At 61.1% G+C, this 23,419-nt stretch overlaps 2 protein-coding genes across 2 annotated transcripts; one reads left to right on the top strand and one right to left on the bottom strand.

The window, feature by feature from the left end:
- Nucleotides 1-35: 35 nt before the first annotated feature.
- On the top strand, nt 36-4,278 carry TOR2A (torsin family 2 member A). The gene is made up of 5 exons (XM_030507147.1): nt 36-97; nt 228-493; nt 1,577-1,752; nt 2,092-2,219; nt 2,763-4,278. The coding sequence occupies exons 2-5, from the start codon at nt 287-289 to the stop codon at nt 3,005-3,007; spliced, it is 756 nt and encodes a 251-aa protein (XP_030363007.1). The 5' UTR covers nt 36-97; nt 228-286; the 3' UTR covers nt 3,008-4,278.
- A 4,458-nt stretch (nt 4,279-8,736) lies between these two features.
- CERCAM (cerebral endothelial cell adhesion molecule) lies at nt 8,737-14,626 on the bottom strand. Its single transcript, XM_030506938.1, has 13 exons — nt 14,398-14,626; nt 12,910-13,020; nt 12,657-12,774; nt 12,443-12,577; nt 12,154-12,358; nt 11,955-12,074; nt 11,750-11,826; nt 11,513-11,619; nt 11,274-11,406; nt 10,993-11,120; nt 10,712-10,915; nt 9,644-9,880; nt 8,737-9,104 (listed from the first exon to the last, which is right to left on the bottom strand). The coding sequence occupies exons 1-12, from the start codon at nt 14,601-14,603 to the stop codon at nt 9,646-9,648; spliced, it is 1,779 nt and encodes a 592-aa protein (XP_030362798.1). The 5' UTR covers nt 14,604-14,626; the 3' UTR covers nt 8,737-9,104; nt 9,644-9,645.
- Nucleotides 14,627-23,419: the final 8,793 nt, after the last annotated feature.

The raw sequence follows: 23,419 nt of genomic DNA, 5'->3' as shown, positions 1-23,419 counted from the left end.
CCGCCGCCGCCTGGGACCTGCGGGCGCTGCGCTGCGGCTTCTCGGACGATTGCGAGTGCGGCTTCGGGCCCGACCTGCGCGGTCAGCGGGGGATGAAGTGGGTGGCGGTTGGGGGGAAAGGGAGGCGAGGGCTGGGTGATGGGGAGGAAGCGGCGCTCGGTGTCGGGGCAGCCGCGGTGCGGGACATAGCGGGAGCTTAACCCAAGGCTTGCTTTGACTCGGCGCAGGTCTGGAGTGCGAGCTGGCCGTGAGCGTGGTGGGGCAGCCGCTGGCGAGGCAGCAGGTGATGAGGGCGGTGAGGGGGTTCCTGGCGGAGCAGAACCCGCTGAAGCCGCTGGTGATGTCCTTCCACGGCTCCACCGGCACAGGCAAAACCTACGTGAGCTCCCTGCTCATCCGATACCTCTTCCAGGGAGGGCTCCGCAGCCCCTTTGTGCACCAGTTCTCGCCAATCGTGCACTTCCCCCATGCTGAGCACATAGAGCAGTACAAGGTAAGGGATGCCTCCTGCTTGATTGGGTTTTCTTTGGTTATGTCCATCTTGATCCTCACTACATCCACATTTGGGCTGTTTCCTGGAGTATAGTAGGAATAAGAGCTCTTTGTTTTACCCTCTCAAACCCTGAGTGAGTGGCTCCACACTCTGGCTGAAGGCTCCTTTAGTAACCGTGATGCATTCCAGCACCAAGTTATCACTTTCATCTTCCTCACAGCAGTCCTTGCCCTGACCACGTTCTCATTCCTTAAATATTTACACAGCCCTTTGAACACGCAAACAAAAGTGCTCTGCTTAGATGAAAGGCACTAAAATTCTCCCACTGCTTTCCAAACAGCTTGATGGCTGTCAAAACCGGCGTGTCACTAAGGCTTGTAATCCCCTCCTCACACAGCGAGCAGCTCCTGAACAGCACCTCTAGGCTCTTGACTGTGCCACTCTGTCTCTTAAAGCTGAGAAGGGGAGGAAATCAAAGTCTGAAGGTTACCTGGCAAACCCTCAGCAGAGCAGGGAATTGGTGCACTTGGACATTTGGAGTTCCTTGTTGCATTGTGTCCTTGATGAAACGCTCTCAGGAAGGCAAGCCCCGTACTGGGTTAAGTGCTCCTGTTAAGGGTAACACATGCCCACAGATGACATGAGTGGTTTTGTGTGGGCTGGAGTCTACGCTGAAGTAACTTCAGCACGGTAAAGAGCCAGAGCTCCTCTGGGTCATGGTGTTCCACCAGGACAGGAGCCGACTAAAAGCACTCAGCAGCTGGGAGCTGTAGATGCACAGTGAAAGAGAAGAACACGGGGAGCTGTAGGAGTAAATCCCCAGCTTTAGTTTGCTGCCTTCTTCTTTAAATCTGGAATAAAAAACATCTACAATGGGCTAATAAAGCCAGTAACAGCCACTGTGTGAAACACACAATACAGGAGGTGTTGTACTGGCTGTTCCTGCTCTGAGTAGGTGGTGCTGTGCAGGGACACGCTGCTTTCAGCACCTTCAGCTCTGCTGGTGCTCACGTCTTGGCTCTGGGGTTGCTCAAGCCTCCCTCGGCATCTCCCTGCCTTACGGCTTGGTGGTGCGTTTCCCAGGAAAGCCTGAAGCACTGGATCCAAGGGAACCTGACGCGCTGTGGACGATCAGCCTTCCTCTTTGACGAGATGGACAAGATGCACCCGGGCTTGATCGACGTGATCCTGCCCTTCCTGGGCCCCTCGTGGGTTGTGTACGGGACCAACTACCGCAAAGCCATCTTCATCTTCATAAGGTAAGAGAAGCTCCTCTGTGGCATCACGGGGCCCCCCAGCATGGTGCTTCTTTGGGCAGAGATCACACCTCCTTCAGAGCACACACTTGTTCTGCTTTTCCTTCTCTGAGCCTCTACAAACACCAAGAGACAATGTTTCATTGTGAATGCAGACCTGGAGAGCCTGGAAACGCTCCTCCGTCCCCGTTACTTGGCTGCCTTTACAGGAGTCATTTTAGGGCAGGCAGCAGGAGATCCTGGCTTGCCCTTGTGCAGGCTGGAGGGTGTGAGGTGCCACCTCTGTCCTGCAGCACTGTTTTCCCTGGATACACACTGAACAAGCATCTCCTCCTCACGCAGCAACGCAGGAGGGGAGCAGATCAACGCAATGACGCTGGATCTGTGGCGAGCCCGCAGGGACCGGGAGGAGATCAGCCTGCAGGACCTGGAGCCGGCCATCGCCAGAGCCGTGTTTGACAATCCTCACAGTGAGTCCATGGCACGGAGCCCTTCCCGCGGGATCAGAGCCCGGCAGAGGGAGCCCGGCCCATTGCAGGCAGCCACCGACACCATCTGCCAGCTCCCAGGCAGCCAGAAAGGGACGAGGGGGTTTTGAGGGAAGGGAACTGCGATTCCCTGGAGGTTTCCTGGCAAAGGGAAGGAATATCCCGGCCTTCCGAGCCAGCAGACCTGTTGCCACAAGGTGGCTGTGGGATGGCAAACAGCACAGCACACTCACTGAACAGAGATGTACCAATCCCCACTGCCCTGGCTCTCCTTGCTTTTCCCTTGTCACAGGGAGCAGAGCTTAAAGTCAGACCAGTCAAGCTAAATCCCCAATTCCTGGAGAACAAGTGTGTTGGGGGATGAAGGCAGGGGGACAACTGATGGGTTCAACTCTCTCCTTGTACAAGCCTAAAGCAGATCTGCCTTCAGCAGAGTATTTGGCTTCACTCAAAGCAGCTCTTTGAATCCCAGGGAGTGCAGAGACTCTCCGAAGGTAAACCCCATCTCTTCCTTTCCTTTTGCAGGTGGATTCTGGAAATCTGGGATCATTAATGAAAGTCTCATTGATTTTGTTGTGCCCTTCCTGCCGCTGAAGCACCACCACGTGAAGCAGTGCGTGGTCAGTGAACTGGTCCAGCAAGGCCTCGAAGTGCATCCGGCTGTTGTCCAGGAGGTGGCTGACAGCATTCCCTACTTCCCAGAAGAGGAGAAAATATTCTCCTCAACAGGCTGCAAAACAGTGGCCTCTCGGATCAGCTTTTTCTTGTAGTCACTGGTGATCTTGCTCAGATCCGTAGGGAATGGCTGTGGAGCAGCAGAGCCCGGTGCTGGTGGGATGAGCAGTGGGAACTGAGTGTTCCCTGCTGGCACTCTCCTCCTGAACTCATCCCTCCAGCCCCCAGGATGCAGCTGTGGGACCAAGTGAAACTGATGGGATTTAAAGCACTTTACTGATTTGCCCTTGCCCAAGTGAGGGTGGATACAAACCCAGGACATCTGTGACAACAAGGGGACGATGCTAAGAGGACCTGCAGTGCCAGGGAGGTTTGTCCCCCTGCCAGCATCTCCCCCCTCTCCTGGCAGCTATTGGTGCCCAACACATCGAGATTCTGAGCCCATGGAGGAATATTTCTTTCCTGCAGCATTTTAGCAGGTTTTAAAACCTCTTTAAGCGTGGCTGTGCCTCAGCTCCTTGGTACAACGTGACAGAGCTGACTGCTGCAGCACTGCCTGTGAACACCTTCAGCACCGCAGCACCGGTTTCTTTTCAAGGAAGCTTTAGAGTCAACTTCTTTCCAGCTTCCTTTCACTGTGAATGATGCTGGTAGGGACCAGCTTCACCATCAACAAGAGCGAGGGCGTATGTGGGAGATGGCAACACCTCCTTATCCATCTTTCCCCTAAGGTGCAACGGTTTTCCCTGCAGCAAAGCAGGAAAACAACAACAACAAAGACTTCTCCCTTGCTTTACCAGCTATGGAGACTTCAGTCCTACCTCCAGGAGAGCCCATGGTGCCAGTAAAGGTTTGAAAATGCCTTTTATTCAGTGGTGATTCCTACAGCAGGCTGAGAGCTGGTGCTATGAGCTGTTGAGCTTCTTGCACATCCTTCTGCTGGTCAGAGCTTGCAGGCTTTGGCTGGGCCAGCATCTGGCTTCTGGGGAGTGTCACTTCCAACAGGGACCTGGGGACAACGTAGAGAAGATCAGGGCAGTGCACAGCACCACTGGCCTTTCCCCAGCTTTTAATCTGCTCTGTGCAGTCGGTTATGGGAGAACAGGTCAGAGGAACCAGAATCATTCACTCTTTAGGAACAAACTACCGGAGGGATGGGGACAGGGACACTTCCAATGCTCCGCTCAGGCCCTGCACTGAAACGAGCTGCCAGCGCAGCTTGGGACCATTCCAGCTCCAGGGACAGTGAGTTTAGGCACCACCCAAATGCCTGGGAGCTGGCGTTTTAGATACCACCCAAAATTCTGCCTTTTCCAAAACCGTTATCGATTTCTAATTTTCAAATAAATCCTTTATGAAATAAACAGTTGGGAGCAGTCCTTTACCTTGATTCCTGACTGCAGCTGGTGCAGAATGACTCGGAAGATTCCAGTTGCATGGGAATAGCTGCTGGATGCGATGGGACTTTGGGGATTTAGCAGCAGGGAGCTGATGCTCTCCAGTTTGGTAACTGGGAACAAGAGAGTGGCCTGTTCCCGGGGAGGAGGTGAGGCAGCAGCAGCTGGGCCAAATGTCCTCTGCAGAGAAGCCAGCGTTGGTGCAGGAGGACCACTGGGTCTCTGAGCCCCAGCAGCACTTCTCTCCCACTGCAGAGCACATCTCTGGGCCCCACGGGCACAGCAGGAGGGGGGACCCATGTCACTGGCGTGTCCCTATCCAGCGCACCCTTTACCCTCTGTGGATCCAGGCTCTCAAATAGCGAGGTGATGGCTTCCTCCCACCGGCCACAGGAGGAGAAGCCCAGCTGCAGAGAGGAAAAGAGCCGTGAGCGAAGCCCAGCGACATGCTGCTGTGCTGGGGGGGCTGCACCGAGCCTCGGCAGCGGCTCTGCTCCGCGGGCAGGGCCAGCGCTCCCCGGGGCCGGAGGGTGCCGAGGGGACAAGGGACCACGTACCCCAGCGTGGGGACAGCGCAGGCACAAGCACCCAGCACGGCCCCGGCACTTACTGCTCCTGCCTCGCACAACCGCGGGCAGGGACCGCGCCGCCCTCGGGATGCTCCGCACGCACCACCCGGGCCCGGGGACCATCCGCCTCTCGCCGCCTTCCCCCGGCGCTCGGCCAGTACCGCCGCGACCAGCCGCGTCCATCCCGCCCGAGCCACCGGGAGCGGGGCTTTAACCGAGGGCGGGCGGAGCTCGGCCCGCCCCGAGCCCCGGGCCCGCCCCGCTGCCCGCAGCCGGGATGGCGGCGCTGCCCGTAAGCGAGATGGCGGCGGCGCGGCGGGAGAAGGGGCGGTGCGGGGCGAGGGGGCGGTGCGGGGCCAGCGGCGGCGCGGCCGAGTGAGCTCACGGAGGGACGGAACACGCGGAGGGATGGCGGCGGCACCGCGTCATCGGGGAGCGGGGGAGCGGGGAGAGGGAGCGGGATGAGGGATGGGGGTGAGGGATTGGGATGAGGGGAGCGGGATGAGGGGAGCGGGATGAGGGATTGGGATGAGGGGATCGGGATGAGGGAGCGGGATGAGGGGAGCGGGGAGAGGGATCGGGATGAGGGAGTGGGATGAGGGGATCGGGATAAGGGAGCGGGATGAGGGGAGCGGGGAGAGGGATCGGGATGAGGGAGTGGGATGAAGGATGGGGGTGAGGGGAGCACGATGAGGGAGCAGGATGAGGGGATCAGAGTGAGGGATGGGGATGAGGGATGGTGGATCAGGATGACGGGAGCAGGATGAAGGATGGGTTGAGGGGACCGGGATGAGGAATTGGGATAAAGGGATTGGGATGAGGGAGGGGGATGAGGGATCGGGATGAGGGGAGCACCAGGCGACTGGAATGAGGGACCAGGATGAGGGGATTGGGATGAGGGAAGCACCGGGGTACCAGAAGCGGGGCCCCAACCAGCCGAGGGCGAGCTCGGGGCGGGGGCGATGGAAGCCGAGGGGGGTCGGGGCTGCGGGGAGCAGGGTGAGGGGCGTGGGTGGGATCGTGCCCGGCCACAGCCCCGGCCAGGGCAGCCCCAGCCCGCGCGGGGCGCGGCACAGCACGGCTGTGGCGGGGCGGTGGGTGCCCCCCCATTGCCGCGGCTTCGGACGCCGGGGGCTTTGGAGGCAAAAGCCCTTCCCAGGGACGTGCCGGGCTCCCACTGACCCGGGAGGGCTCCGGGGGGGGGGTGCTGCACCACCGGCCCTGGTGCGAGAGCCCAGTGGGGGAGGGAGGGTCAGGTGGGAGGTCCCCAAAACCACTGACCTTTGGCCTCTGACCCCATGACATCTCTGACCCTGTGACCTTTGACCCTCTGAGAGTTTGACCTTTGCCCTCGTGACCTTTTATCCCAGTGACCTTTTGACCCTGTGACCTTTAAGCCATGACCTCTTTGCCTTTGACCCCAGTGACCTTGTGACCTTTGATCTGTGACCTTTTCCTCCTGTGACCTTTCTCCCTTTGTGACCCTTTTCACCTCTGACCTTTTAATGACCTTAACCAATGACCTTTTAATCCTTGACCTCACAACCACTGACTCCCATCACCTCTCGACCTTTGAGCCCTGTGGCCTTATGAGCTTTGTCACCTTTGACCTTGTGACCTATTGACACTGTAATTTTTGACCTTTTACCCATTACCTTTTAACCTTTACCCTCATTACCTTCTGACCTTTGACCCCATGACCTCTGGTTTTGGCCATGCCATACCCCTGCAGTCCCAGGGGCCATTCCCGGTCCCATCCCTCCATCCCGCCTGTTCCCATCCCTCCATCCCAGCTGTTCCCATCCCTCCATCCCGCCTGTTCCCATCCCTCCATCCCAACTATTCCCATCCCTCCATCCCAGCTATTCCCATCCCTCCATCCCGGCCGTTCCCATCCCTCCATCCCAGCTGCCCCACCTCACTGCATGGCTTGTCGTGCCCCCACTCCTCTTCCCCCAGCCAAGCCCCTGCTCCCTTTCCTCTCTCCCCTTTTCCCTCCTTCCCTGTGCTCCCGGGAGCACTGATGTCAGTTTGGCTGCCGGGAAGGACATGGAAACAATTAGCCGGAGCGGCTCCGCCAGGCCTGGCAGGAGCCTGGGATCTGGGCAGAGCCCGCCAAAACCTCTTCCAAAATCATGTTTCTTGGAGCAAACACTCCAAACCACCTGGAAAACATGAGGAGCTGTTCCCTGTCTGCCAGCCCCATTCACAGCACCGTCCCCCTGCCTCCGAGCCCCTCCATCTCCTTCCTTCTCCTCCTCAGGACATGACCCGGCAGCCGGAGGGTGCAGGGACGGTGTCCAGCTCCCTTCTGGCTCCGCTCAGCACCACGGAGCAGAGCCTGGCCAAGGCAGTGACCTGTCTGCTGGAGCACATCCTGTGGGGCACAGCACCTGCGGGGCACAGGGGCTGATGTGAGCCCCTGGACAGGGCACCGTGGGCTGGGGCAGAGCTGGTCACACACATCTCAAACCCCTGCGGAGGCTTCGTACAGCAAATAAATCCCTGCTCCTGCCTCTCTCTGCGCTGCCTGTGGGACTCGGGCAGTTCCTGGCTCCGTGGCTCCATTCCATGTTCCCAGCCCTGTTCCACCAGCACAGGCTGGAGGGAAGCTTCCAGTGGAAAGCGATGGGAGCGACTCTCCCACATAGTCCAAACCACTTCAGCGTTGTTGAGAAACCATAGCAAACACAAGTCGCTGGGAATTCCGTCATTGCTGCAGCAAATCTCGGGGCTGGTCTCCATAGTTTTTGAGTTAGATGGTTTTAAACCAAACCCTTGGAGCTTCCAGCAGCTGGAGAAGCTCCTGCTCCTCATTGACCTGATACAGGTCTCATGGAGAGAGCAATCCATTGCCACCACGGTGTCCCTGGGCTCTGCCTGCCCATCCTGTGCCTGCACAGAGAGTCCCAACACAGGCAGCTCCTCACCCGCATCCCAATGGATACTGGAATGCTTTCTGGGACACACATACCACAGGCAGCTGTGGTTCCTTACTCCAGCTCCATCCCCAGCTCTTCCCATAGCTTTGAGGCTCCCTGTGACCAGGGGACAAGCAGGGCACAGCCACGGCCCTGTCAGTGCTGGCTGGGTCCCTGTGGTTTGCAGACCATGCACTTGGCCACCTCCTTCTCCCTGTTTCCCACTAGATCCACTCAGATCTTCAGGTCCCATGTAATCCGGAGCTGGTTTTCCTTCAGGAGGTCCCTGCTGTAGCTTTTTGACCTGCCCCAATTGGTGTTCCCCTGGATCATGTTTGGTGGTCTCCGACATCCCACTGTGGGTCTCAGCTACTGAGGCTTCCCCCCACTGCTCCATCACCTTCATATCAAGCTGTGGGGAGAAGAGGGGTGCAAACCCATCCAGGGTGAACCCAGCAGCACCACAGGCCTGGTGGGGAGCTCACACCTCCCCGGCTCCCCCAGACCATGGCTTTAAGGAAGCTGCTCCTCCAGCCCAGAAAACCCTGTTTTCAGCCGCACGTCTCCCTGCTGAGGAGCTGAGGTTTCGCACCAAACAAACCCGGGCTCTTGGAAAGCAAACACCCTCCTCCAGAGCTGGCCACAAAGGTGACAGATGCCAGAGCCCAGCAGGACTCGGCTGCACATCCCGGTGTTCAGGCTGATGTCAGGTTTCCAGTCCCAAGGCCAAACCTAGCGCCAAGGAGGGAGATCGTTTCCATCAGCATTCCCATGGGAGAGCAGAGCTCTGCGGAGCTGCCACCCTCATTTTCACCCCCAGATCCCAAGGGAGAACTCCAGCCTCCCTCTCCCTGTTACAGATTTCATTCCCAAAGCAATTCCCAGCCAGGGGAACACCAAGGTGACCGCAATGGACACTACATGGGGCCGCGGCGCATCAGCTCACACACAGTCTGCTTTAATCCCTGGGCACAGCACAGGCGAGGGACAAGCCCGCTCAGCAGCAGGAGGCCACATGTGCCGCCATGGGAGCCAGCCCCCAGCCCCAAAAACACTCTCCAATGTCCAAGCTGGCAGACAGCACCATTGGCATCATCTGGAGTCGTGTCCTCAGCAGAGATGGAGCACACCGCTCTCGGGTCCCTCCATTGGGCAGGGAAGGGGCTCTCCAGGGAGCAAATCCTGCCCTGGGTGGATTCAGCACCTCCAGATGTGCAGAGCCCTGAGGATGTGTCCAGCAGCAGCTCCCGAGCAGGAGCGGGCAGGATGAGGCCACCGGTGCTCCCGGCTGGTCACGGTCCATCCCTAGGAGGAGAGGGCGCAGACCAAGTGGTCAGGGCAGCTCAACGCGCTCTCGCCTGCAGCACAGGCAGCGCGAGGGTTGTTTTCCAGCCTCCCCCGGTCTGGCTGCTCCCAGGGCAGGAGCTGCTGCCAGCACAAGCAGCCTCAGACAGGGAATGTCTGACCCGGCGTTAACCGTGGCGGTGCTGAGGGCTCACACAGGCACAGCCCCAGCGAGACCCGCTCTGGGGGGGGGAAAAGGCAGTGATGGGGTGAAGCTCCCCCTGCAAATGCCCCAAATGAAGGTGATGAAGGGAGCGTTGTCCCTTCATCACTTGAGGGGACGGATGTGGGGAGCAGGACCTGCTCCCCTCCAGCCCAGCATCCCCATCCTTTTCCCCACCTGGAAGAGGAGGTCTCACCGCTGTTTCCCAGTGCTTTGTGATGGGCAGAGCTGCTGCCACATGGCAAAAGGAAGCTAAACATCTGGGACACATCTGAACGCAGCGCTCGCAGGGAGATGCTTCCCAACCACTCCATCCCCATCCCAGAGCCTCACTCACCATCAGAGCTCATCACGGGCATTGGAGCGGAGGTAACCGGCACCACCCCGCGGGTCCCTCAGGGTCTTGTGTGAGCCAGCCCATTCGGTCTTCTTGGCATCATCATCCCAGATGGTGGAGGTCTCGGTGTCGCTCAGCCAGTTGCTTTCCCCAGCGTAGTGGGTGGGATAAACCAAGAGGGGGTGAGCCGAAAACACCAGCAGGTCGCGGGGGGCGAAGTGCCGCTTGTAATCCTCACTGGGGAAAGCAGAGCCGAGAGGAGGAATTGGCTTAAAGAGCATGGTCAAGGGAGAAAAAGGGCTGGGAAAAGCACACCGAGCACCCAGGGAAGGCGCCGTGCGGGGCTGGTGATCGGGAGGGACATGGGGATCTGGGGATGGAGTCTGGGAGCTGAGCTGGGGGGATGCCCTATGCTGCTGCTGCCTGTGGAGCTTGGCTCTGCATGGAGGGGATGGGACCAGCCCCAGTGGCGTGGGGCCAGCCTGGGCGTGAAGGGGTTCTCTGGCACAGCATCCCACCGGCGAGCATGGGGCGCCCAGCTGCTCCTGGTTCACATCCAGAGCACTAATCCGCCCCTCTGCGCACCTCCAGCCTCCCCTTACACACCTAATCCCTCTGTTCTGCCGTCCTGCTCTGTTTTCCCACCCCACTCTGCCCCAGGACACCATCCACCAGCACTCAGCCACTCCCCAAACTGACCCCCCCATCCCAGACACAGCCTTGCCCCTGGGAAGAGGGACATGGACATACCCCAAGGTGGGGCTGAGACCCACAACCAGGGATGGGGAACCATATAACCCCCCAGCACCGGGGTGCAGGGGCTGCTCCCCCCTTGCCACGGGGCCAAGCACCCTGTGCAGCACCAGCACCGAGCCCCAGCTCCATCCCTATCCCCAGCGCTGGCTGGGGGCCATTTTCCAGCAGCGGCCAGGGGGGAATGAGCTCATGCTGCAGATGTTTCCCTCCAGCATGAGTAACGCTGGAGCAGGGGGGGGACCGGGTGATGGTTGAGAAGAAACACATGGCCAGCACTTCCACGGCTCTCCATTAGCACCCCTCGCTCCTTACTTGGGGTGCTTGTCGTACATGATGGGCAGGAACTCATCCACCGGCAGCATTTTGGAGAGGGGCTCAGCATCCAGCAGCTTCTGCGCCCCACGGCGGGAGATGGCGTAGGCCAGTGTCCAGTACGAGTACCCGGCCACCACCAGGTTCCGCACGCCCTGCACAGGCTCCTCATCCTCTGCGTTCACCTGCTTCCTCCCCAGGTATCTGTAGGGGGGTCATTGAGCTGTGAGACCCGGCCTTGAGGACCCCCCATCCTGCCTCCGCCTGTCCCCGGCACCCACATGAGGTCCCAGTCCTGCTGTGCCCCCTCCAGCTCCTCCATGAGGCACCGCAGCCGTGCCGGGAAGGCGGCCTCGAAGCGCACGTCGTCCTCGAACACCACCGACCGCTCCAGCCCCCGGGATGCGATCTGTGGGGAGTGGGGGGCAGAGGTGCAAACCCATCCCAGCACCACGCTGTGCCCGCTCGCCCTGCATCTCCCTAGGTCCTGCAGGGACCTGGTGATGCTCGCGGGGTCCCTGCCCCATACTGGTGGCCCTTAGGGACCCCCACAGCCCCGTACCTCCTTCCAGATGTTGTAGTGGCTGAGGAAGCAGCCGACCTCACCCTTGGTGAGCGTGCGGCCGGAGAAGGGGTCGTAGTACCCAGGGAGCAAGTCTACCCCCAGCACCTTGATGTCGCTGCTGTTGAGGGCGCTGCAAGGCGAGGGGCTGCGTCGGCAAGGTGTCATCCCCCCACCCCAGTCACCCCATGGTGACAGCGGGGGGGTGGCAATGCAGGGACATGTCCCCTCATGGTCACCTCCCATCCACAGCATCCATCACGCGTGGGGCGATCTCCAGCTCCCGCAGGGATGCCAGCATCCGCCGGCGCCGGTCCGGCCGCCGCACCAGGTTGATGAGGAAGATCTGGGGAGGAAGAGGAGATCCCCAACAAGGAGCCATGTTGTCACCATGTTGTCACCAACAACAAAGCCTGTAGTGGGCTTTGACAGAGAGGGACAAAGAGGGGGACATGGGGGGTCCATTGGGCACTTACTTCATCAAAGCCCATTTTCGTGAGCGGCTTGGGGAGGAGGGAGATGTGCCTGGAGCGCTGCATGGGGGGACCATCCACTGCGGAGAGAGCGGACATCCCTTTGGTCCAGCCCAGAAACCAGGGCCAACAGGCACCACCGGCACCAGGTCCCTGTCACCCCTGGGATGGGGACACCTCCAGGACCCCGCCATCCATGGATGCTCACCCATAGCCTCCAGTGTGAGATGCACGAAGTTGGCACGTTCGTCCTCCTGCGTCTGATGAGCCTTCACAGGGACGTTGATGTATCCGAAACGCTGCTGGTTGCACACATGGACCTCGGCGCCTGCCACATGCGATGGATGAGCACCGCAGCCCCCCCAAGCCCCCTGCCCTGCCCCGCCCCAGCACCCCCTGGTCCCCACCGGCCTCTTGGCAGGAGTAGGCGAAGACGATGATATCGTCGAAGGCCCAGGTGTAATTGGGATGGGGCGGATAGAAAGCCAACCGCAACGTGTCCTCCTTCCGCAGGTCGATCAGGAAGGTGGCGTAGACCATGGGGACGGAGAAGCAGCCCACCCGCTGCCGGTTCTTGGTGGGGAAGTAGTCAGCCGTCCGGCGGTAGTACCCCTGTGGCACATGGAGTGATGCGTCCATGGTGGGGAGCACGTCCACCATTGGGGACCCCTTCCCCAGGGCTTTCTAGGGATGTACCTGGGGTGTGATGCCGCACCAGAAGTTGGAGTAGAAGGTCTGCGAGTCCAGCATTGGGGCCACCACCGACTTGTTCTGCGCCATGAGAAACTTGAGGGTCTGGTTGTTGGTCAGGATGCTGTCGGTGTCCACAAACTGGGGGAATAACACAGGTCTTGGAGGCGTGGGGATGCCCACCTCAGCCCCCAGCCCCATGGCACCCCATGTCCCTTACCAGGATGTAGTCTGCTCGCTGCTCCCGGGCGTAGGTGAGAGCCTCCTGCTTCAGCCTCATCAGGTTTTCATAGCGTTGATCACTCCAGTGCTTGGGCCCGAGCTCATCAGGGTAGGAGCTGGAAGGGGAAAGCAGGGGTTAACCCCACTGGGAACACACAGTGCATGCTCCAGCAGCTCAGCTCTGCCTTGTGCCGGCTCCTCCTGGCAGCATCCCAAGGCAGGGAATGGGGTTAGGTCTCCCCCAGCCTCACCTGGGCTCCTCCTGCACCTTCCACGCCACTGAGTGATAGTCCTCGCCCACAGCGCTCAGCCACTCCTGCAGCATCGCCGTCGTGTTGTCCGAGTTGTGATCTGTCGCGCACCTGAGGGACAGGACATCAGCCCCTGGGCACCCCCCCCAAGGGACAACTGTGGCTCCCCTTCCTGCACTCGGAGCTTCCCTGGGGAGAAGAAGCTGAGACGGTGACGGAATCGCTTGGGAACGTAACATGTAATTTGGAGGGAGTGAGGCTGCGCTGGCAGGAGGAGGAACAACGACGGGTCATTTCTGTCCTGGTGCTGGAGCTCTCACTGCAGCCCAAAGCAGCCCCTGCGGCTGCCCACCACAAACAGCATCAGAGCAGCTTCATCTCCCCAGTCCTGTACCCCACAGCACCCCTGTGCACCCCACAGCTCCATCAGCCAGAGAAAAGACCCAGACAAGCAGCAAACCCCCCCTTCCCAAACCTTCCCTTGCCACGTACAGCCGCCATCCCCAACCCTCCCAACCCAACCTCACAGCGATGTTCACAGAGACCCCAGCATAGATGGGGCTGAGCCCCACATTGCACTAGGGCAGCCCCCAAGTCCCCACTTTCCCCTGCACCTTCAACCTGTCAAAGAGCCCCAGAGCTGCCCCCCCGGTGGGTGTCATGGGGACACACTGGGACACAGGGGACAAGGCAGGACCTGGGCCCCCCCCAGCTCCGCAGGCAGCTGCTCTCAACCCGCCCCCCAAAGGGCCCTGTGGCCGGGGGCTCCCGGGGGCTCTGCTGCTCTGCCCCAGCCCAAACCCACCGGCCAGGACCCCCTCGACAGCCCCTGCCTCGGCCCCCTGCAAAACTGCTGCAGAAAGTTTCTAACGAGCTCAGACGGCGGCAGCGGAGGACGGACAAAGAGAAGGGACAGGGGCTCCTTCCAGCCACCTCCCGCACGGTAAAACGGGGTTTAGAGGGTGCCATTGGGGAAAAATCCCCTCCCCAGCCCCACAGCTTCAGGAGGGAAAGGTGGGGGTCCTGCTCCCTCGCCGTGGGGCAGCGCCCAGCCCCTCCCGGGTCCCTGCTGGGTCCCACACCCGGGGCAGAGCCACCCCTCGCTCCTTGGGGCTGGGGAAATGTCACCACCAGGGTCCCTGCTCCTCCTGGGGGTCCCCATTCCCCCAAGGTCCCTATTCCCCCCCAGGACTCTGTTGTCCCCGTTCTCTATTCCCCCCCACCCAGGCCCCCGTTACTCCGAGACCACCCCGAGCCCCCAGCCCTCCCACTCTCCCCAGCTCTCCATTCCCTCCCCTACATTGTCCTTTGGGTCCCCACCACCCCCGGCTCCCCATTCCCCCCCTGTTCCCCAGCACCTCCATCCCCCCCTCTCATCCCCATCCCCTGGGCTCCCCGTTACCCCCGTTCCCATGACCCCAGCTCAATTTGGGGCTCCCCCTATTCCCCCCCCAGCTCCCTCCTCCCCGGGACCCCCCGGTCCCTCACCACAGGGCGATGCTCCCTGCGGGATAGTCCAAGCGCTCCAGGGCTCCCAGGCAGTGCGGCAGCGAGTGCTGCGCGTTGCGGGCCAGGAGGGCGAGCACCACAAGCGGCGGGTCCGGCCCGGAGCCGGTACCGATACCCGTATCGGTACCGGTGCCGGTGCCCAGCACTAGCAGCAGCAGCAGCAGTAGGGCGCAGAGCGGCCCCATGGCGGCGGCGGGCGGGGAAGGGGCGGGCTGAGACCCGCCGCTCTCAGCGCACCCCCCGCCCCTTGGCCCGGCCCCGCCGCGAGCCCCGGGGGCGGGTTTGGGTTGGGTTTGTTTAAATAGAGCCGATATCGGTAAAAGACCCCTCAGAGCCCATGGGAGGGGGGCGGGAACACGGGGGGTATTCCTGGTATCCCCCCACTGCGAGGATGCTCCTGGGCATCCCCGTGTGCCCCCTGACAGCTCGGGGTCGGGGCGCTGCTGTGCCCAGTGTGGCGAGGGCAGTGGATGGGTGGGCAAGAGGATGGGGAGCTCATGGCTATAGGGGGATCATGGCCATGGGACCTCATAGCCAGGGGGTCTCATAGCCTGGAAGGCTTGTGGCCAGGGGGGCTGATGGCCGAATGGGGCTTGTGGCCAGGGTGAGCCGTGGCGGGCTGGGCTCACAGCTCTCCCTCATCACAAGCCCACCCCACCAAGCCGTATCCCACGCAGGCTGCCCATGTGCAGCCCCCCCAGGCGTGTCTGCAGCGTGTCCAAAGCCCTGGGGCCTGTGGGACGTTTGGCCACAACCGCTGGTTAACCACCCGATCCCTAAATACAGCTCCAGGAGCAAGCGCAGCCTGGGAGGAGGCCTCGTCCTGTGGCACACCACCACCCGGGGGTGCCGGGCACCCCTCGCTGCGGTGGCACCGGGGTGCTGGTGAGGGGCCTGTGCCATGCATGGCCAGACCTGCACCCACCGGCAGCGGGATGAGGGTCTGGCCGGGCGGCTGCTCCCGATGGATCCCCACATCCCCCCGCTCCCGGAGGACCTCCGGGAAGACCCCAGCTGGGTGCAACAAGCGGGTGATGAACAATGCAGCAGCACCTGAAAGAAGCAACAGAGAGAGTGGGGGGGACACGGGGAGCCCTGCGGCGGCTGTCGGGAGGGAAGAACGCTGTTTACAGCGCAGCTCGGAGAAGTATTCCCGGGAAGGGCTCCGTGCCAGGGCCGCTGCGCGCTCCCCGTGGTGCGGAGGAGCTGCGGGAGGGAGCAGGAGCCGGAGCCCACCCGCGCCCGGCCCGGCCGGGGGCAGCCCCGCTCCGCTCCGCAGGGAAGGGATTAAACCGGGGGATGCCGCGGACCCTTCGGCCGGCCCCGTCCCGCGGGGACACCCCCCCCCGCACCGCCCCACCCCGCAGCCCGGCCCCGCGCCGGCCGCTGCTGCCACCTCCCGGCACGGCCCGGCCCGGCACGGTGCGGGGAGACAGGGCCTCGGGGGGCGGGTCTGAGCCCCGTGTGCCTGCATCCCTCTGTCCCTGCCCCAATTCATCCCTGCATCCCTTTACCCTTACACCCGTGTATCCTTTCCCTTCTTCATCCCTGCATCCCTTTGCCCCCACATCTCTGCATCCCTATGTCCCCACATCCTCACATCCTTCCATCCCTGGATCCTCTCCTGCGGGTCACAGCCCTGCCCTCAGCCCCTTGGAAAAGCACAGAGGGATTTCAGTGCTGGACATAGCAGTGTTTTGCAAGGCCTGGATCCCAGAGAGGCCAAGAGGGGCAGTTCCCAGCCTGCAGACAGGGATGAAACCCTGCGGAGCCCTTGACACCTGGCACCACACTGGGACCAGGGGGACCTGAGCTCGGATGTGCCCTGGTCTGGGCTGGGGCCAACCCTGGGATGCTGCTCTGTGAGCAAGAGCAAACCTGACCACAGCCAGCAATTCCCCCTCCTTATGTGCTCAGCCCCTCTGTCCCCATCCCTGGGATGCAGCATCCCTGGCCTGGCACAGTTCAGCCACCCTTTCATGGACACACCAACACTCCCTGGCCATGGGCTCGGGAACTGGAGCGGGACAGACTGCCGTATCCACAGCTCCACCACCCTGACAGGCAGAGGAAGGAGGTGCCATCGCTGAGCACTAACATGGGGAAACTGAGGCACAGGCCAGCACAACATGCATCACAGACATGGGCTGGGACTGGCAGAGGGACTGGCTCATGATGGAGCCTCAGAGCCCACTGTGGGTCAGGCAGCACTGTACAAGCAGTTTTGGCTGTGCAATGGAAAACACCTCACAAGCAAGCTCGGGGAGAAGGGCGATACAGAGGTTACCTGCCAGGGCACCCGCTGCGAGGTCCTTGGGGTGACAACCCACCTGGCTCAGCACCTCCATCCCATCACTCTGCCAGCACAGGGCTGTGGCAGCCCCTGTGTGCCTGGAGCAGGGCTGGCAGGCGGGGGGCAGGTCCCCACAGGGCCCACGGTGTCCCCACGGGGCTCAGGTCATCCCCACGGCTCCACACACCCGTGGTGATACCTGTAACACAGAGCCAATGTCAAGCCCAAAAGCATCCCGCCTGGAAAACCACCTTCCCATCCCCCTGGTGCCCGCACAGCATTTACAGCAGAATATTTCCCTTTTTTTATGGGAAAAGAGTTGCTTTTGGACCCAGGGCTGAGGTTTTGGCCACCTCCTGCCTCTCTCCACCACTTCCTTGAAATTTTCTTTTCAACCTTTGGAAAGCTCCAGGTTCCCAAAACGTCTCATTTTTCTGCTTTAAAAGGCCCGGTTGTAAAAAGCAAATGTATAAAGATATATATCTATATTTCTACGTATATGTAACTGCAGAGACTCTGTGTGTGTGTGCATAGCCAGGGGCTGGGGCAACTCTCCCGGCCACCAACCACCTTTATTAACCTTATTTCACAAGAAAAAGCAATGCGGGGGGCTCAGGTGGCTGCCCAGGTCCGTGGTGTCCCCAGGGGTCCCCATTCCCATGCCATGACACTGCCTGAGTGACACCGTCCCCTCCAGACACTGCCCCAACTCATCCAACCCCACAGTCCCAGCCCGGTCCCCAGATGGGTAAATTGAGGCACAGAGCCTGCACAGTCACCCTGGACCCAAGGCAGTGCCCATGATCCCACCATGCTCCCTGCCTTGTGAGCCCCTCATCCCGAGCCATTCCAGCTATTCCAGCTGGTTTTGCCTCCTTCCAGCTGTTGGGTAACTCAGCGCTCCCCTCCCAGCTGGGTTTTCCTTCCAGGTCTCTGCTAAACCCATCGCATCGCAGGCGCCGCGCTGCTTTCCTCCTCATCAGGCTGCTTCCGCAGGCAAGAACTATGGATCTTCCCATCTGGAAAAATCCAGGGGGATTTGGGCCATCTTGGGGGGATTTCGGCCATCCTCGGTGGGATTATGGCCACCGGGGGAGATCTTGGCCCACCCAAGAGATGCTCTGGCAGAGGAGCTGGAGGCCAGCGGGAGCAGCATCCCCATCCCGGCTGGTGGAGATGGGGACATCCGTGCCACTGTAAATGGGGCAGGGACATGTCGCCAGCTCTGGGACCCACTGGGCTGCATCTCCCCTGCTCCTCAGCTCATTGGGGTGTTCCTGGTGGGCTGTGAACATCCCAGAGGTAGAAGCCTCCCTCTTTGTGCCCTACTGGGAGCAGGGAGCTGGGGGATGCAGGATGCTCTGTTCTACCCGCAAGGCACCACTGAGTTTGGAGCCACCTTCAAGCCAAATCCTGACCCTCCCGGGTGGCACAAGCAGCTCAGCCCCAGAATGGTCCCTTTTCTCCCCAGCCTGGACCACATCTGTTGGCATCAGAGCCAGCGGTGCCCAGCACCAGCGTACCCCAGCTCTGGGTGTCAAAGGGACCTCAGGTACCCGTCAACCCTGAGAGTGGGCAGAGAGATGCCTCAGCAAGGGGAAACTGAGGCAGGAAACCAACCCCACGCTGGGCATGGAGACAACGGGGACAAATGGGACAGAGGGCAACAGGGATAACTTCCCATCCTCCCTACTGCACCCTCAGAGGGACAGTACCCTAATGGGATGGGTCCCCCCACAACACACTGACCCATGCGTTCCCATCCCCTCCGTGCCCCCCTCCTCTCCCCTCAGCGGTGCTGACCGTCGGTCCCGGTCCCAACCCGGGGCAGCTGTGACCAAAGACAAAGCTGTCCCCTTCGGCACAATACCCTTCTGTGTCCCCCCCCCCCAGATGCTGACCGCTGGGGTGGGCAGCGGCCGGGCTGGAGGGGCTGTGCCAGGCCCCCGCTGGCAGGGGACAATGTTGGCAGTGATGGAGAGTAGGTATTTCAAAAGGTTTTGTTTTCGGGTTGACCCGCCGAGCCGATGTGACCCCGCAGCCCCCCACCCAGCCCTGCTCCTCCATCCCAATAGCAACCGGCCACATTCCTGACCTCGGGAGAGGGGGGGGGGGAGAGTTTCAAACCTCCCTGGGAAGGAGACAATGGGGGTGTCAGGGCCGTGATTTAGGAGGGGGGGCTCTTTCCATCACAAAGGCGAGACAAAGGCGCTCGGCGCTGGGAAAGGGGCTTCGGCGGCGGCTCAGGAGTGGGGCCGTGGTATTGTGCATGGCCAGCCGGCCTCAGCGCAGGGCAGCCGGGGCCCACCGGGTCCCATTGGGTCTCACCAGGTCCTACTGGGTCCCTCCAGCTCCCACTGGGTCACATCGGGTACCACTGGGTCACATCGGGTACCACTGGGTCCCACCACACTCTTCATCCCACCCCCTACCGCAGGCCTCTCCCTGAGGACCAGGGTCTGGTGGCTTCATGGGTGTCACCATCACCCATAGTGGGAAGGAGCAAGTCCCCCATCCCCATGTGGGATGGATGGGGCACCCCCAGCTCCCCACAGCACCCCATGCCAGTGGGGCTGGCTATGGACTAGCCCATCCCAGGGGGTTGTGGGCAGGGTTGGGGCTCACACCAAGTCCAACCAAAGGGACACACAGCCCCTGAGCCCCCCATGTCATCCCTTCCGGGGTGCTCATGGCCAGGGTCCCCCTCTCCTCTCCCAGGTCCGATCCCGGGGCCAAAGACCGGGTGAGGGATGAGCAGCTCCTCTGTGATCCATCAAAGGGGCTTTGTGCACCCCGGGGCCGCCGGCGCCCAGCACCACCCGCCACCACCAGCATGGGCACCGCGCCGTGCCCACCCTGCCCTGTACCCCAAAACCCCTCCTCTTTCCAACTGCCCCCTGCCCCAACCCTCCTCCTTCATCCCTGGGGGAGCTCCAGCCCCAAACTGTGGCAATATCCCCCCAAAAAAGCCAGGAAACTGCTTAAACAAACACTCAACTTACAGTGTCCTCCACCGCTGAGCTGAGTGTCCCGGTGCCGAAGGGATCGGAGCCTGCATGGAGAAGGGATTATATTTACAGGAGGAATATTTTTCTCCCAGTGCTGGACGGTTGATCCGGAGCTGGAAACGAGATCATTGGTTTTTCCCTCGCTCCCTCTCCTTGCCCTAATTCTTGTGTTTTTTTCCTGGCAGCTGCCGGGAGGAAGGAGCTGGCAAAGGTGATGCTTTTTTGGGAAGAGGGGAACTGCTGGTTGAAAGAGGCATTCACCGCTATGGGAGCCTGGGAAAGGGGAGAGCCGGGGGGCCGGTGGGAGGGCGGGAGCCTGGTCATGGACCGGCGTGTGAGGATGACCAGCATGAGAGGATGGTCACTGTGTGAGGATGACCACGATATGAGGATGGTCACTATATGAGGATGACCACTGTGTGAGGATGGTCACTATATGAGGATGACCACTGTGTGAGGATGGTCACTATATGAGGATGACCACTGTGTGAGGATGACCACCGTGCCGAAGATCCCGGCCCAGCTCTGCTCCAGCAGCAGGTGGAGGGGCGCCATCGGGATGCTCCAGGAAGCCAATGACATCATGTCGTGGCTTTTTTCTGTGTTTTTTCTCCTTTTTTTTTAAACAGGATGAAATGTAATTCGCAGGATGGGTGCCCCCGGCACACGCGGGGCTGGGCCACGGCTTGATTTCCCCCCTCTTTTGGGTCATAAAACTCCATTTCAGTTCCTAACCCACCGATGCTGCTCAAGGGGCATCCCCAGCACACAGAGCACGGCGCCAGCGCCCCGGCGGGGACCTCCCCATCCCTATGGCGGGGCAGGATCCATCCGCCCAACCCGGGATGGCTCCTTTCGCCTCTTCCCTCTTAATTTTGTTTAGAAACTTGTCAGGTTGGTGGATAAAGGAGGTGGAAAGATCAATCCCGGCTTTTCATCAGTGTGGGAAAAAGTATTTCACTAATCCATATTTATTGGTGTAAGGAGCTGGGGAGGGGGGGGACGAGAGACCCTAATGGTCAGGAGCAAAGGACAGAAGGGACAGTTTAAGGCTGCCCTTTTCCGAGGGGTCACATGTCACCAAAATCTTTCGGTTGTCTCGGGATTGGTTACATTCTGTTCTCTTTTTTTCTATTGAGGTTGCCAAGCAACTGGCTAAGACCAGCCAAGATATTTTCTTTATTACAAGTGGAGCAGAAAGCAGCAAGGAGGAGAGAGATAGAAAAGAGAAGAAGAAGAAGGGGGGAGAGGAAAAAAAAAAAAAAGAGGCAGGAGAGGAGAAGTTTAGACAATTAACATTTATAGGATCACATAACTTCATTAACTCGTCCGAGATTTGGGAAAGAGACTTCCAAAATAAAAGGGAAGGGGGGGGAGCTTTAGGAATTAAAGGCAGTTAAAAGGCAGGTCCAGGATTAAAACAATGCCAAACGGGGTGGTGATGGGGTCTTCCCTCTGGTGGTTCCTGCTCCCCAAAAAGATCTGAAGGCCCCAGCCATGCTGTGGCCCCACACAGGGGCCTTCGCTGCTGCTGCTGCTGCTCTTCTCTCTGTATTTAATGCCGCCTTTCTGCTGATTTCCACACTTAGGAAGCGGGTTTATCGCCGCCGGCTCTGGCGGGGAGGTGCGGGAGCCCTGCGGAGGGAGGTGCGTGGCGTGGGGCTGCGGGGACGTGGCTGTCCCCAAGCCCTGGGACACCTTCGAGCCTCTGCGGCGTGGGCAAAACCTCGCAGGGCCGGGAATGAGCCGCTGCGGGGGAGCAGCCCCAGGTCGCAGCCCCCTGCCCCGCTGGTCCCTGCTCATCGGGGGCTGACACCAACCCTGAGTCCCCTGCCCAGGCCGGGGGCACTGCTGAGGGCAGGGACAGGGCTGGGGTCACCCCGCAGCATCCCTGGGGCTGCGGGAGTTTATCCCCCAGCACCAACTGATCCCGCTCCCCCCCTTGTCCAGACCCTGTGTGAGGAGGGACATGGACACCCCCTCCTGCAGCCCCTGTAACCCTCCAGGCTCCCGGTTGTGCCCAGGGACGCCAGTGACAGCGGTGGGTGAAGGCAGGGACCAGCGGCAGGCCGCGGCTGGGGGGTCTCCTGGCGGGGAGCACCAGGCGATGCCCCCGCTCCCCCGGCCGGAGCCCGCAGCTGCCGGCCCGGCGGGTCGGTAATATTCATTAGGGGAAAACAATGAGCGTTATTTATCCCCGGCTCTTTCCCTGCCGGGGGGGGTATGTGCAGGTGACCCCCTACCCCACGGGGGACACCCCACGGGGGACACCCCACGGCCACCCCCGCCGCAGCGGCACCGGCATCCCCACAAGGAAACCGGGGGTGTGTGAGGGGACCCCATCCCCATCCCTGCCCGAAGGCTGGGGGGGGACCCCCAGGACCCCGAGTGGAGCCAACCCCGACCCCCCCCGCGGCCTGTCCCCCCCCGCGCCCCCGAGCAGCGGCCCCGGGCGGGTGCGGGGGCTCCGGGCCGGGCCGGGCCGAGCCGGGCCGGGGTCTGGGGTTTGGGAGCTGTGTCTTTAAGAGATGGCTGGCTCCAGGTTGCAGCTGCTGTTTCTGTGCTATAGAGACAGTGGAGATTCATTACTCCTAAAACACAATGGGCATTTATCACCCCGTGGTGTTATTCAAATCCAGTACCAATTGAAGGTCATCCCCATTCTTTTCTCGCCGGCTCTGCAACACATTTATTGTTGTGCCGTTCAACTAAAAGCCCTGCCCGGCCCCGGCGCAGCCCGCAGAGCCCCGGTGTGCGCATCCCTCCCGGGCGGATTCGGGACCCTCCCGGGTGGATACGGCGTGGAGGAAGAGGGGCAGCGCCGGGGCGGCTCTTGGGGCCCGAGGAGCCGGCGGCAGGTGCAGCCGCGGCCCCGCCGCCGGTGCCCGCCGAGCCGCGGGGACCGCCCGCTCCGCCCCGCGGGACGCACCTTCCGCGCCCCGTGGAAACTCGGAGCCCGGCGGGGCGGTTCGGGCAGCCGCGGGGCCGCCGCTCGCCCGGCCCCGGCCCCCACACCTCCCCCGGGGGGCACCGGCCACGGCCCGGCCCCGCGGCGCAGCGGAGCGGCCGCCGGCGCCGGCACCGGCGGGGGGGAGCGCCGGCAGCGGGCCGGGATTTTCCCTGGCTGGAGAGGGGGGATCTGCTCCCAACTTCGTGGGAGCCGGTCGGTGAGAAGGGGCTGGGGGAGAAGCCTGGATTTTTCTTCTTTTTTCTTTGATTTTTTATTATTATTATTATTAATAATTCTCCCTCCCCCCCCCCCCCCAGTCGGGCATTTACAAATTCCGGCGATTTTCCAAAGTGCCCGAATTTTGAGGACGATCCGCTTGGAATCGGTTAATTCTCCGCGGCGAGAGCGGCGGCGGCCGCAGCGCAGGGCCGGGGGCTGTGCCCGCATCGCCCCCTCCGAGCCCCGGGCACCGAGCGGCGGCCAACGCGGCCCCGAGCCCCGCGCCCCGGGGCTGCCCGGCGGCTCTGCCCGCTGCTTTCGTTCTCTGCCTTTCTTCCTTTTCCTTTTCCTCTTTCTTTTCCTTTTTATTATTATCTTTTTCTTTTTTTCCCCTTGAGGTTGGTTTTTTTTTCTTTTATTTTCTTTTATTATTATTATTTTTTAATAAGGCCGCTTTTTTTTTTTTTTTTTCCCCTTCACTGTTTATTTTTCGGAGGGGTAACAAACGAGTTGGTAAATTAAACCCCTCGC

The sequence above is a fragment of the Strigops habroptila genome, chromosome 15 (assembly GCF_004027225.2).
Source record: "Strigops habroptila isolate Jane chromosome 15, bStrHab1.2.pri, whole genome shotgun sequence".
Classification (NCBI taxonomy): Eukaryota; Metazoa; Chordata; class Aves; order Psittaciformes; family Psittacidae; genus Strigops; species Strigops habroptila.
Note: the sequence above shows the minus strand (reverse complement) of the source record. Positions and strands in the feature narration are given on the sequence as shown.

Bases quoted from the DNA above. Each gene is read 5' to 3' on its own strand.
- TOR2A (XM_030507147.1), top strand. From the start codon at position 287: ATGAGGGCGGTGAGGGGGTTCCTGGCGGAGCAGAACCCGCTGAAGCCG. The intron at 1,753-2,091 runs GTAAGAGAAGCT...CTCCTCACGCAG, and splicing joins GCCATCTTCATCTTCATAAG to CAACGCAGGAGGGGAGCAGA. The intron at 2,220-2,762 runs GTGAGTCCATGG...TTCCTTTTGCAG, and splicing joins CGTGTTTGACAATCCTCACA to GTGGATTCTGGAAATCTGGG.
- CERCAM (XM_030506938.1), bottom strand. From the start codon at position 14,603: ATGGGGCCGCTCTGCGCCCTACTGCTGCTGCTGCTGCTAGTGCTGGGC. The intron at 12,775-12,909 runs GTGAGGCTGGGG...TTCCCCTTCCAG, and splicing joins AAGGTGCAGGAGGAGCCCAG to CTCCTACCCTGATGAGCTCG. The intron at 10,916-10,992 runs GTGGGTGCCGGG...ACCCCCCTACAG, and splicing joins CAGCAGGACTGGGACCTCAT to ATACCTGGGGAGGAAGCAGG.